This window comes from Anolis carolinensis, unplaced genomic scaffold (genome assembly GCF_035594765.1).
Source record: "Anolis carolinensis isolate JA03-04 unplaced genomic scaffold, rAnoCar3.1.pri scaffold_11, whole genome shotgun sequence".
NCBI classification, from domain to species: domain Eukaryota; kingdom Metazoa; phylum Chordata; class Lepidosauria; order Squamata; family Dactyloidae; genus Anolis; species Anolis carolinensis.
Window position 1 is genome coordinate 21,543,599 of NW_026943822.1, and position 15,262 is coordinate 21,558,860.

The 15,262-nt window shown below is 36.8% G+C and overlaps 1 protein-coding gene across 2 annotated transcripts in view; it reads right to left on the reverse strand.

Moving 5' to 3' along the window:
- man2c1 (mannosidase alpha class 2C member 1) overlaps positions 1-13,610 on the reverse strand; it is a 31,855-nt gene extending 18,245 nt beyond the window's left edge. Inside the window, exons 1-13 of one of the 2 annotated variants that reach the window (XM_062963543.1) lie at positions 13,430-13,610; positions 11,960-12,085; positions 10,934-11,057; positions 10,520-10,590; positions 9,362-9,539; positions 7,689-7,878; positions 5,692-5,798; positions 3,974-4,084; positions 2,809-2,901; positions 2,168-2,284; positions 1,839-1,934; positions 728-873; positions 515-638 (exon numbers count right to left, since the gene is read on the reverse strand). In XM_062963543.1, coding sequence (XP_062819613.1) covers positions 515-638; positions 728-873; positions 1,839-1,934; positions 2,168-2,284; positions 2,809-2,901; positions 3,974-4,084; positions 5,692-5,798; positions 7,689-7,878; positions 9,362-9,539; positions 10,520-10,590; positions 10,934-11,057; positions 11,960-12,085; positions 13,430-13,548 — 1,602 coding nt within the window. In that variant the 5' untranslated portion in view covers positions 13,549-13,610. Of the gene's footprint in view, positions 1-514; positions 639-727; positions 874-1,838; positions 1,935-2,167; positions 2,285-2,808; positions 2,902-3,973; positions 4,085-5,691; positions 5,799-7,688; positions 7,879-9,361; positions 9,540-10,519; positions 10,591-10,933; positions 11,058-11,959; positions 12,086-12,378; positions 12,549-13,429 lie in introns of those variants that run through there. The other variant, XM_062963544.1, reaches the window with a different exon arrangement.
- Positions 13,611-15,262: the final 1,652 nt, after the last annotated feature.

Consider the following 15,262-nt stretch of genomic DNA (forward strand, 5'->3'; position numbering starts at 1 on the left):
TCCTGTTGTTTTTCGTCAATGCGACTGTCACCTGGGATGGCAACATCAATGATCCAAACCTTTTTCTTTTCCACCACTGTGATGTCTGGTGTGTTGTGTTCCAGAACTTTGTCAGTCTGGATTCGGAAGTCCCACAGTATCTTTGCGTGTTCATTTTCATTATTATTATTATTATTATTATTATTATTATTATTATTATTATTATTATTATTATTATTATTATATTGTATTACATTATAATACTATTATCAATATTATATGTATATCCAATATATTATATCATTAGTATATCATAATATGAGTATTATATATTATGATATTATATATTATGACTAAATCAATAATCTCAAGGAAAGCTTCTAATCTACTGCATTTCTTCAATTCCAAGATGCACTTTAAGAACAAACAGTACTTCTTCCATATTTTTCAAAAACCTCAAAGACATGAAATGACTTATACTGGAAAGAATTAATTATGCTCTCTCCACTTCCCTGGTATGTTTCCATGTGCTAACCTGGCCATGGGTGGTATAGGTGCCATTATGGAGCTCCAGGAACAATTCTCCAACCCAGGTGCAGAGCTGGGCCTTTTCTTTCTCCAGAGCAGAGAAAAGCCGGTCCGGTGATGACATCTGCACCCTGCAAGTTGTAAAGACACTGTTTTAGGAAAAGCTATAAGAATAACAAGACATTTCAAAAAGAGTAGCTCCTGGAAAGGGAGGGCCAACCTGGGCAAGCCATCCGCATCCTTCATCCTTTTTAGCCGGTCCAGCATTTTCTGCGTTGGGCCGCCACCGCCGTCTCCAAACCCAAAGAGAGCGGCGCTGTGGTTCACACGGCCCTTGTCTCTATTATTTTTGACAGTCTTTAACATCTAGGAAAAAAATGCCGCACAAAAGTGATGTAAGCGCATTCATTTGCCTAGCAACACATTTCAAAATCAACACTTTGCCACTCCAGCCCTGGGAGACCCTGCCTCAGTGTGATATTTTACAAAGCAAATATTTGGATTTTGGAACTATTTACATATACCTACAGCATGATATCATGCAGATGGGACCTATCTAAACATAAAATCCATTTATGTTTTATATACACCTTATGCGTGTAACCAAAAGGTAGCTTCATCCAATATTTTTAATGATTTTATTCAGGAGTTAGTGTCAACTAGAATCAATTGTCAAATGCTGAGTCAAATGACTTTTAATCCCCATTAATTTATTGGGCTTTTTTTTTAGTTGGATTTTTTTTAATCGTGTCAGAAGCGACTTGGGAACATACTGCAAGTCATTTCTGGTGTGAGAGAATTGGCCGTCCTCAAAGACATTGCCCAGGGGACGCCCAGATGTGTTACCATCCTGCTGGGAGGCTTCTCTCGTGTGCCCGCAAGCTAGAGCTGACAGATGGGAGCTCACTCGATCTCGCGGATTCCAACCGGCAACCTTCAGGTCAGCAGTTCAACCGGCACAAGGGTTTAACCCATTGCACCACCACGACTCCTAGTTGGATTTAAAAATAGGAAGAAGGCCTACCAAACCTGTTTACATTTTGCACACAATTCTATCGTGTCTCCCTTTACTCCAGCCTGCAAATAATTGGTTCATTATGTTCATTCTGTAATTTGTTTTATGTCTTAATTGTACATCAAATTTATGTTTTTAGGGCTTGTCCCCATGTGAGCTGCCCCAAGTCTCCTTGGGGGAATGGATGTCGGCTATAAGAAATAAAATTATTATTATTATTATTATTATTATTATTATTATTATTATTATTATTATTAGACTGTGGAAATCCTTTAGCTTTTGGGAAAGAAACAATGGGACATCCGAGTTCACGTACCTCCTCCACACGACCGGACAGCCCATAGGAATCTGCAGGCGGGAAGTGAGCCAGCACCTGGGACCCGTCAATGCCTTCCCATAGGAAGGTGTTGTGCTGCAAGAACAAGACCAATGAAGAGCTTAACCTTGCAAGTGCGTCCTGTTGCCTCAGTTGGAGCATTCCAGGAATTGAGATGCAAAAATAAGATTTTAAAAATAAAAGAAATGCAGGTTGATTCTATTTAACCCTGTTATGGACAGGTCTGTAGATTTTCTATGGCACCCCATGAGTGTGATTGACTATCTCCAGCCCCGCCTGCCCAGCTCCTTGGTTCATACGTAACTCACGGGGAAAGTGTTCACGAGGTTCCAGCTGAGCTTCTGGGTCAGGAAACGGCAGATCCCAGACCCGCGCATCATTTGGGGCAGTTGTGCCGAGTAGCCGAATGTGTCTGGCAGCCAGAACTGAGAAGGGACAAAAACAGCAGGTCAAGAAAGAATGAGAATGAGACACTGACCCTTGCTGGGTTCCCCAAACCCAGAAAAAGTGATCAAGAACATGGTTGGAAAAGCTCCCCAAGTAAGGCGTTGAAGCAACAAACTTTCCTTCTTGAATGCACATAGCATGTCATAGCCAGAAATATCACACACACAAACATAATTTAAAAACAAACAAACAAGATTTCTGGCCTGTTTCTACACTGGAAAATGCCTACAATTTGACAACATTTTAACTGCCATGAGACAATGTTATGGAACTACGGCAGCTGTAGTTTTACAAGGTTTTCAACTTCTTCTGACAAAGACTGCAAGTGCTTCACCAAACTATAAATCCCAGGGTTCCATAGCACTGAGCCATGGCACTTAAAGCAATGTCAAACTGCTTTCCTTAATCTATAGTGCAGACACACCAGTCACTTCCCTCTATTTTTATTAGTTTTATACTGATTTATGCAATGGTTTTGACGCAAAATAAATAAATTATGTACCTCCAAGCACATCTTGCCAAACTCTTGCTGGAAGAATCTCTGTCCCTGCAGGAACTGACGAACCATGGATTCCCCGCTTGGGAGGTTCCCATCCTGAAAAAGATTCACAAACATATATAATATTACAGAGAAGGTACAAATACATCATTTCCCCATCTCTTCCCAGGGCTGGTATTCCTTCCAGGGTGACTCCATGGCCGTTTACTAGAAAGAGGAACTAGAAAATTCCCAGAAAGGACACATTGTGATGTCTCATGGGCCTTGTCGTCCCATTCCTAGTACCATTGTGGCAGACGAAGAGGAAAACATGGGATTTCCACCGGTTCAGCCAGAATCGGAGCCCCTGCACCTGGAGGATGTTTGCCCTCAAGAAGTCAGCCAAACAAGCCTTGGGCAGAATTCTCCCCCGTTTTCCCGGAGAGACAATTATAATAGAGATAGAGGAGCTAGGGAGGCGAATCGCCGGAGTGCCAGAATCGCAGCCAAACAATTAGCTGATTAGGTCTGCTTCCCTTGGGAAATTCTAAGGAGTCATGCATCTGGACACAGTTTGGGTTTCACTTCTTGTTCTCCAGGGAAAGTGTTCCTTGGCGGGAAAACAAGATCCTATATAGGTGTTTTGCCGCAAGGGGAACCTTGCGGAGTCAATTCGTCAGCTCGAGGAGTGAGATCGTGTGTGGACTCCAGTTCCTTGTTTCCCGGACCAAGTTCCAAGCCTGCCTTGCTTCACGTTTGACCGCGGACCTCGCCACGGACCTTGTTCTTGTTTCTTGTTGCCTCGTATCAAGTCTTGTTTCGCCAAGAATCTAGTTTGTTTTCCAGCCTTGTTGTCAAGCTTCAATGGACTAAAAGACCTTGTCATCTCCCCACACTATTGCTTGGCAAAGTGTGTGTTTCGGTTAATGGATTATAACTTTGGACTCTAATATCTCATATTGGACATTATTTTCCTGGACTATATTTGACCTTTCCTGAAAGGTCTACTTCTGAACTTTATTCTTCACTTGTTTTTATTGACTTTATATATTCCTAAAATAAAGATATTAGATAGAATCTGGCCTCTGCGCATGGTTATTGGTGTTCTGTAGCCTGGGTCCTGACACACATGTTCTCCCCGGTCTCAGTACCTGTTTTGTACCTACGAAAGGGCGTGATGCATCCTCACCATTTCCACCCAGGTGCCTCCAACGGGGATGAAACGCCCTTCCTTGGCAAGATTTTGAATGGCAGCATACAACCCAGGATACCAGGTCTTCACCCATTCAAACTGCTGAGCCTGGAGGAAAGATGGCAGCCAAAAGAAACATGTATGTAATAATAAAAAGGCTGCACCTTATGCACCCCAAATACATCTCCTTTTTTAACATAGGGAAGTAAGAACTTTTGCTCACAATGAGGATAATAATAATAATAAATAATAATATAATTCGCCTTTTGGCCCATTTATTTCTGGATGGATAAACACAGATGTCTATTCTAAACAATGTAATGAACTACAGTAGAGTCTCACCTATCCAACATAAACGGGCTGGCAGAACGTTGGATAAGCGAATATGTTGGATAATAAGGAGAGATTAAGAAAAAGCCTATTAAACATCAAAATAGGTTATGATTTTACAAATTAAGCACCAAAACATCATGTTATACAACAAATTTGACAGAAAGAGTAGTTCAATAGGCAGTAATGTTATGTTGTAATTACTGTATTTACGAATTTAGCACCAAAATATTATGATAAACTGAAAACATTGACTACAAAAATGCGTTGGATAATCCAGAACGTTGGATAAGTGAGACTCTACTGTATATAAAACACAATAATGGTTCAAAACATAAGTGGTACACAATATTATTGTAAACGGCGTGAACGGATATATTATTATTATTAATAATAATAATAAGACTTTATTTATACCCCGCCACCATCTCCCCAACGGAGAGTCGGGGCGGCTTACATGGGGCCATGCCCAGAACCATACAATATAACAAAATATAAAACAACACATCATAACACAATTTAACAATACAATAAATAATAACATACATTACAACCCAAAATTCAGAAAAAGCAATAAAAACCAGGGCGGGCCACATGAACACTAAGTTAAAAGGATCTACATCAACATTGACTCTTTTTCCTTGGCTTTACTATTGATCCAAAACCTGTGGAGTCCTGAGGAATCCCTCTAGAACTGTAGAGACTCTGAATCGGTTTGCCTTTAAGCCAATCTAATCCTTTTAGGACTGCAGAGACTTATATCATTTTGTTTGATCTATAATACTGAGTTAGATACTTCTGGGTTATATACCATTGAACTGAGCATTGATTCTGTGAATGTAATATGTATATGATGCTCTAATATACATATTGTGTACTACTTATGTTTTGAACCATTATTGTGTTTTATATAGTCCATTTATTTCTGGACAATAAATGCATGTTATAGTTGGCCCTCCACATTTGCAGATTAGTATGGTTTCTCTAGATCTTCCAGCACAACCTTCAGCACAAGCTGCGCTGGAAGATTTGGAGATTTTCAGAGAAATGTTTTCTCAAGTAAACCAAAAATTAGTGAATTTTAATTCATATTTTCCCCCACTTCCATGGGGTCTTAACACAACCAATGTGGAGGGCTGATTATAATTATTTAAAACTGTATTTGAAAGCAATCAAAGGCCTGCTATTTGGAGATTTTAATACAATTTATCTGGTATTTGGACATGGAATATGCCTGCAATGGAATCTGGGCCTGGCAGCATACTGTACAACGACTGAGCTAGAGTTTCTTCCGTAACATCAAAAGTGAATTTCTGAATGCCATGGATGTTTGAAAATACATTTGCAAACATATGTGACATAGAGGGGCACACAGACATTCATACCTGTGAGCACACAAAGGTGAACTCTGGGTTTTTCTCCATTAGCCGAACGACAGTTATCCAGCTGCGAGCGCATTTACGAATCGTCTCTTCATAAGGCCACAGCCAGGCTAAGATGAGAATGGCAGTAATAGGTTTACTGTATTTTTATTTACTTTGTTTTCATAAGATCTGTATTGATAAGATATGATAAGATCTGCATTTCCTAAGATAGCAATTCTAGGTTACCAGTTGCTATAACAGATAAGACAGCAATGGGATTCCAAATTACACTAGCTTCCTATGGAGATAAGGGGCTCTTTCAGATAGGTCCTATATCCCAGGATCTGATCCCAGGTTTTATATGAGTCCGCACTGCCAGATAATCTGGGATAAACAGAAAACCTGGGATAAATAATAATAATAATAATAATAATAATAATAATAGGCAAGTGTTTGACTTGTGATTTTGTGATACAAAATCCAGCATGTATATCTCGTTTGCTGTGTCATACTATGTCTGTGTGTCAATAATAATAATAATAATAATAATAATAATAATAATAATAGGCAAGTGTTTGACTTGTGATTTTGTGATACAAAATCCAGCATGTATATCTCGTTTGCTGTGTCATACTATGTCTGTGTGTCAATAATAATAATAATAATAATAATAATAATAGGCAAGTGTTTGACTTGTGATTTTGTGATACAAAATCCAGCATGTATATCTCGTTTGCTGTGTCATACTATGTCTGTGTGTCAATAATAATAATAATAATAATAATAATAATAGGCAAGTGTTTGACTTGTGATTTTGTGATACAAAATCCAGCATGTATATCTCGTTTGCTGTGTCATACTATGTCTGTGTGTCAATAATAATAATAATAATAATAATAATAATAATAATAGGCAAGTGTTTTACTTGTGATTTTGTGATACAAAATCCAGCATGTATATCTCGTTTGCTGTGTCATACTATGTCTGTGTGTCAATAATAATAATAATAATAATAATAATAATAGGCAAGTGTTTGACTTGTGATTTTGTGATACAAAATCCAGCATGTATATCTCGTTTGCTGTGTCATACTATGTCTGTGTGTCAATAATAATAATAATAATAATAATAATAATAATAGGCAAGTGTTTGACTTGTGATTTTGTGATACAAAATCCAGCATGTATATCTCGTTTGCTGTGTCATACTATGTCTGTGTGTCAATAATAATAATAATAATAATAATAATAATAGGCAAGTGTTTGACTTGTGATTTTGTGATACAAAATCCAGCATGTATATCTCGTTTGCTGTGTCATACTATGTCTGTGTGTCAATAATAATAATAATAATAATAATAATAATAATAATAATACAAAATCCAGCATATCTATCTTGTTTGCTGTGTCATAAAATAAAATAATAATACCCTACTAGGATCTGCGCACATCATCCGAAAATACATCACACAGTCCTAAACGCTTGGGAAGTGTTCGACTTGTGATTTTGTGATACGAAATCCAGCACATCTATCTTGTTTGCTGTGTCATACTATGTCTTTGTGTCAATATAATAATAATAATAATTTCATTTATATACCGCTCCATTTCCTCGAGAGGACTCAGGGCGGTTTCCAACAAGTATACATAACAATCTATGGTCAGAAACATCACACAACAACTTAAACATAGTAAACAAATAAAGCAACAACATCGGAACAGAACCAAAACAATTATATTACAATGAACACAGTTACAGATCAGATCCTGCAATATGTAGCCTGTCTGGAAGGGCCCAAAAATACACAGTTGCAGAAGAAAACAAAACCTCGTCGGTTAAATGTATAGGACACAGGGTTAACGCATCAAGAAACATAAAAACCAATACTTTCTCTTCTTTTCCAGCCTGTTCTCACCAGAAAACAATCCCTTTGTGTCAGTCTGCATCATCAAATGCTGTCATATATCCCTGATTTCTCTTCCCATCGTGCCGGTCCATGTCCTGAGTATTGCTCTTACCAGAATCAATGTGGCAGTGGCCCATTGCATGGACGGTGTGCTGGCTCTCCCCATTCTTCTGACTGAAGACTGAGCAAGCAAGTTCATGCACCGCAGGGAAAGTAGATGGGTTGGTAACATCGCAAAGGTTAACCATCCTATTGGCTGCATAAAGGGCCTGGAAACTCCGCTGGTTTTCCTCCCCAAGGAGCTATTGAAAAAAGAAGGAAAAGCGTAATCATAGAAAATGCAGAGCATAAACATATAGGTGCCTCATACAGCTGTGGTTTATGTGTTGTCCAACCCTCATCTAATTCATTAGATCGCCTTCCATATACAGTACTACTCTCATATTCACTGGGAAATGTTCCAAGACACATAAATTGTGGATACTTGGAAGTTGCAAATAACAGCAAACCCTATATTTTAATTATATTAAATTATATTGTTATGATTTAATTATATTTATGGTTTACTAATTACTAATTATATAATTATGCCTGCGATATATAATTATATAATTAGTAAACCATACTAATTATACTATACTTGGGGTAGATATACCATAACATCACAGACCTAGAGAGGCCCACAAATACTTACCGAGGGGAATATTTTTTAGAGCATAGATATGTGAAGCAGTCTGCAGATAAAGCAGTCATAAAGTACTGCTGTTCTGCAATTCCCACTTTCAATCAATCAAAATTTTATTACAGTCCAAAGACTCAGTTTTCTGAGGCCCCCTTCTACACTGCCATATAAAATCCAGATTATCTGCTTTGGACTGGATTATATGGTAGTGTAGATTCTTGTGACATCAGTTGGGGTCCCTTCTCCACAGTAACATGCTATGCTAATACAGTAGAGTCTCACTTATCCAACATTCTGGATTATCCAACACATTTTTGTAGTCAATGTTTTCAATATATCGTGATATTTTAGTGCTAAATTTGTAAATACAGTAATTACTACATAGCATTACTGCGTATTGAACTACTTTTTCTGTCAAATTTGTTGTATAACATGATGTTTTGGTGCTTAATTTGTAAAATCATAACCTAATTTGATGTTTAATAGGCTTTTCCTTAATCTCTCCTTATTATCCAACATATTCGCTTATCCAACATTCTGCTGGCCTGTTTACATTGGATAAGCGAGACTCTACTGTATATATATATATATACATATAACAATATAAAATACAATAATATATACATTAATATATAATATAATATATTGTATATATGTATGTTATAATGTAATACAATATAATACTAATACGAATACAATATATAATAATATTAATTATATATAATATATTACATGTAATATTACTAGTAATAATATTACAGTATAGTGGTATAATACAATGCTAATATTGTGCTATGCTAATAATATAATTTATTGCATGTGCATATTATTTGTAAGCCGCTCTTGAGTCCCCTTCGAGGTGAGAAGGGCGGGATATAAATGTCATAAATAAATAAATATAATCTAGTTCAAAGCAGATAATGTGGATCATCTGCTTTGATTATCTGGATTATATGGCAATGCAGAAGGGACCTGAGTTCCCACTATGCATCATTATTAGATATGCTGGTTTAGATAGGTTTGTTTATTTATTAGTCCTCTAACCATATTGAAGTAAAAGATAAAAGACACTTATACAAAGACACAATAAATCAGAAACGCACCTTGGCCATGTCGAGAAGGATCTCAAAGTCCACCAGGAGTTCGTGGACATCCCTGTTATAAACGGCCAGCTCCGCTTTGCGCAAGGAGAACTTCTTGTTCGGATCAGGGGGTGCGATCATGCTGTCCTTGCCCGCTCCAAAGAGACCATTGCAGGCAACCTCCACGTACAACGTCAGGCTGCAAATGTGATGACAGTCAGCAATCCTCCTTCCTCTGTTTCAGACCACTTTCCCCAACCAGCCACCCTCAAAATGTGTTGGGACTGCAGTTGTGTTGCTGTGTGTTTGCAAGGCAGGTTTCTGACTTATGGCACCCCAAGGCAAATCAATCACGGGGCTTTCTCAGCAAGATTTATTCAGAGGGGGTTTGCCTTTGCCCATGGTCTATGCCCAAGCAAAGATTCAAACCCTCATCTCTGAAGTCTTAGTCCAACATTCAGACCACTACATCGTATTATTAGTTCTTGGGACTGCACCATCCCACAACATGAGCTATTTCAATAGATCTATATTTGAATCAAACATGATGGGTTGGCTAGAAGTCTCAGATGAAAAACATTTGATAAATGCCGTTTCTTGGCCATAGTTTATTTGGGAGAGGGTGTGGTATTTTTTTTTGTTGTGGCTATATTTTGTTTTAATGCATTTTGTAAGGCCACTGCCATATAAAATAAATAATATGATAATATAATATAATAATAAAATAATAAAATAATATAAAATCCAGATTCTCTGCTTTGAACTGGGTTATATAGCAGTGTAATAATAATAATAATAATAATAATAATAATAATAATAATAATAATAATACTTTATCCTTGTATCCCGCCACCATCTCCTCGAAGGGACTCGGGGCAGCTTACAACAGGTACATGCTCAGCATAACAACATAACATCATAAAAACAGTGATTTAAAACAGTAGCTAACACAATGCAGCAATAAAATATGCACATAAATAAATACCTTAAAACTCAACATAATATAATCTATAAGATAGAATCCAGTTCGAAGCAAATAATCTGGATTATATGGCAGTGTAGAAGGGCCTTAAAATGTTTTGGACCCCTTATCAGGGGGTGGGGAAGTGGGATATAAAATAAACAAACAGAAAACAAAAGCAAATCCCTTAGCAAGGCCAAGAGGATTTCCTTGCTCACCTGTGAGGATCTGTCTCTTTTAGACTATCGGTCAGTACGTAGCTGGTTTTCTCACCCTCTGTAGTCAAGCCCTGAGAGTGACAAAAAAAATAACAATATATATAACAGAAAGAGAACCAGGGATGTAAATGCTTGTGTAAATAAGTCCACTGTTTAAGAATCCAAAACTGAAAGGCGGAGTACTGATCTTTCAGGAGGATTAAAAGAAGCAGCCAGCCAGTTACCAAAATGTCACTTGAATTAAAAATAAATTAAATATTTATAAAATAAATTAAATATTCATATAGGCGAATACAATCAGACAAGTAAATGTCGAGAAAGGGATATATTTATTTGAAAGCCTTTATTTTCTCCAAAGAGCTTAATGGCGATCATGAGGACCAATCAATCAGTGGTTTCATGTCTGTCACTTACCTGATCAGGCTGGCCGTCCCTCCAAACCATCCCTTCTCCTTCGCTTTCCCAAAGAAGGTGCACCTCCTTTCCAGCCCATTCTTTGGGGATGCTGAGCTCGGCTTTGAACCAACAGGTGTGCCACCTTAGAAAAATGACAAAAGAATTGTCCTTAAAGACAAACAGTATACAGAATTACAAGGGAAAAGATGGGAAACTCATAATAATAATAATAATAATAATAATAATAATAATAATAATAATAATATCTTTATTTCTATTCTGCCCTATCTCCTCTAAGGGGGCCCCTTCCACACAGCTGTACAAAATCTACATTGAACTGGATTATATGGCAGTGTGGACTCAGATAATCCAGTTCAAAGCAGTTATTGAAAATTATACGGATTGGGATTACTATCTATGTTTTATTATAATTTTTATAAGATGTGTTATTATACTGTGATTTTATTGTGTTACTATTTTTATTGATGGAATACTGTTTTGGGCTTGTCCCAGTATAAGCCGCCCCGAGTCCTTCGGGAGATGGAGCGGGGTATAAATAAAGTTTTATTATTACTGACACAGAGACAGAGTATGACACAGCAAACAAGATGTATATGCTGGATTTTGTATTTTTATTTAATAACATTTAATAATAAGTTTTATTATTATTATTATTATTATTATTAGTATTATTAGTATTACTATTATTATTATCTGCCTTGATAATCTGAGTTATATGGCTGTGCGGAAGGGCCCTCATAGTTCAACTACACTGTAGAATTAATGCAGTTTGAGATGACTTTAACTGCCATTGCTCGGTGCACTTTAAGCATGGGAGTGGTTGTTTCACAAGGTCTTTAGCCTTCTCTGCCGAAGAGTGCAAGTGATACACTAAACCACAACTCCCAGGATTATACAGCATTACACTTTAGAAGTTCAAGTGGTGTTGAACTGCATAATTCTACAGTGCAGATGCAACCTCGGTTCTATGTGGCATAACAGAAGTCAAGTATCCAGATCATTGTCCTATAAACAAATACTTACGTGAGACCAAAAGTCTCGCCGACTTTTGTGGGTCTGAACTCTTGCTTGACAGCTTCGTCATATGGAATTCGTTGAGAGGTTTCAAAGCAAGAGAGAGCTGCCAACGAGCAGGTATCGCCAAACAACCTGGAATTAAATATATATATATATATAGCTGTGTAATAACAACAACAACAACAACTTTATTTTTATATTCCACCTCCATCTCCCCGAAGGGACTCAGGGCAGTTTACATGGGGACAAGCCCGATCCAACAAGGATTAAAACCAAACATAGTTTAAAACATATCTCAATAAAATCAACAACATTACAACAAGACAATAACATAAGTTGCCCAGGGGACACCCAGAAATGTTATCATCCTGCTGGGAGACTTCTCTCATGTCCCCGCAAGCTAGAGCTGACAGACAGGAGCTCACCCCTCTCGCGGATTCAAACTGTCAACAACCCAACCTTCAGGTCAGCAGTTCAGCCAGCACAATCCATTGCGCCACTGCGGCTCCCACAATCCAAATTATCAAAGCAGGAAATCCACATGATCTGCTTTGAACAGGATTGGATGAGTCTGTACTGCTAGATAATCCAGTTCAAAGCAGATAATCAGGATGTTGTATGTCAGTGCAGAAACTGTTTTCATTAATATCACTTTTAATCTGTTTACTGTTTCGGTGTCAGGTAATGAGTCCAAAGGTGCATCTACACAGCAGAATTAATGCAGTCTGACACCACTTCAACAGCAACGGCTCAATTCTGGGAGTGGCAGTTGCTTTTATTTAGTAATTTCTTTATTAGCGACATTTATATCCTGCCCTTCTCACCCCAAAGGGGAGTCAGGGCGGCTTACAAGTCATATGTACATACAATATATTATATTATTCGTATAGCACAATATAAGCATTATATAGAGTCTCACTTATCCGAGGTTCTGGATTATCCAAGGCATTTTTGTAGTGAATGTTTTCCATATATCGTGATATTTTGGTGCTAAATTTGTAAATACAGTAATTACTACATAGCATTAATGTGTAATGAACTACTTTTTCTGTCAAATTTGTTGTATAACATGATGTTTTGGTGCTTAATTTGCAAAATCATAACCTAATTTGATGTTTAATATGCTTTTCCTTAATCCCTCCTTATTATCCAACGCTCTGCCGGCCTGTTTACGTTTGATAAGCGAAACTCTACTGTATTATATTATTTGTATAGCACAATATAAGCATTATATATTACTATATTGTACTATAACACTATATTGTAATGGTAATATAAATATACCATTATAATAGATTATTATTATTAGCCTTTTTAGCCTTCTCTGGACAAAGAATGCCGATGCCTCACCAAACTACAACTCTCAGGATTCCATAGCACTGAGCCACAGCAGTTAAAGCGGTGTCAAACCGGATTAATTCTACAGAGTAGATGGTAAGTGGGGAAGATTATAGCCGATGCACCGGCTCAGCCCACCTTCCCCGGAGGTTGCAGTCCAGGAAGTACGTCTCGGAGACAAACTTCTCGGCCCGTTCGAAGGTAGTCCGGCGGTGCTTCAGCAAGGATGCCTTGACTTCTACTCCGGACCCGGCCATGGTTCCAGGGGGACAAAGATTCCTCTGCGGTGCAACCTCCAAATGGCCCCGCCCAGCGGATGCAATGGTTCCGCCCCCTTCCCAAACAGCTGTTACAATACAAAGCACAGACAGAGGGAAGAAACAATATGTCATAATAATAATACATCACACAGTCCTAAACACTTGGGAAGTGTTCGACTTGTGATTTTGTGATATGAAATCCAGCATATCTATCTTGTTTGCTGTGTCATAATAAAATAATAATAATAATAATAATAATAAAAACCCCTAATAATATAATAAAACATTATTTATTTACCGCCCCATCTCCTCAAGGGACTCAGGGCGGTTTCCAACATGATAAAAACAATACAACACAATACACATAATAAAAACAGAACCATAGAACAAATTTAAAATAATACAAGTAATAAACATAAATACACAGCATACAATCCAACAATGAAAAATAAAACTACTAACAATACTCATAATAATAATAATACAATTTTTACTATTTAATACATACAGTAGAGTCTCACTTATCCAAGCTAAATGGGCCGGCAGAACGTTGGATAAGCAAATATGTTGGATAATAAGGAGGGATTAAGAAAAAGCCTATTAAACATCAAATTAGGCTATGATTTTACAAATTAAGCACCAAAACATCATGTTATACAACAAATTTGACAGAAAAAGTAGTTCAATATGCAGTAATGCTAAGTAGTAATTACTGTATTTACAAATTTAGCACCAAAATATCACGATGTATTAAAAACATTGACTACAAAAATATGTTGGATAATCCAGAACGTTGGATAAGCGAGTGTTGGATAAGTGAGACTCTACTGTACTTACTATTACAGTAGAGTCTCGCTTATCCAACATAAATGGGCCGGTAGAATGTTGGATAAGAAAATATGTTGGATAAGGAGGGATGAAGAAGCAGCCTATTAAACATCAAATTAGGTTATGATTTTACAAATTAAGCACCAAAACCTCATGTTATACAACAAATTTGATAGAAAAAGTAATTCAATACGCAGTAATGCTATGTAGTAATTACTGTATTTACAAATTTAGAACCAAAATATCACAATATATTGAAAACACTAAGTACAAAAACATTGACTACTAAAAGGCAGACTGCATTGGATAATCCAGAACATTGGATAAGCGAATGTTGGATAAGTAAAACTACTGTAGTAACAATACTCCATGTCATCATCATAATAATGATACCATTTTTACTATTTAATACATATTATATTACTTACTATAATATCATATGATTATATTAATTACATACAGTAGAGTCTCACTTATCCAACATAAACGGGCCGGCAGAATGTTGGATAAGCGAATATGTTGGATAATAAGGAGGCCTTAAGGAAAAGCATATTAAACATCAAATTAAGTTATGATTTTACAAATTAAGCACCAAAACATCATGTTAGACAACAAATTTGGCAGAAAAAGTAATTCAATACGCAGTAATGCTATGTAGTAATTACTGTATTTATGAATTTAGCACCAAAATATCACGATATATTGAAAACATTGACTACAAAAATGCCTTGGATAATCCAGAACGTTGGATAAGCAAGTGTTGGATAAGTGAGACTCTACTGTAGTTTTGAAAAATGCTACAGTTAAAAGGAAAATTAATAAATAAAATTAATTAGATTTTATTAAAATTTATTCTATAAAATAGCACGTTATTTATTTATTT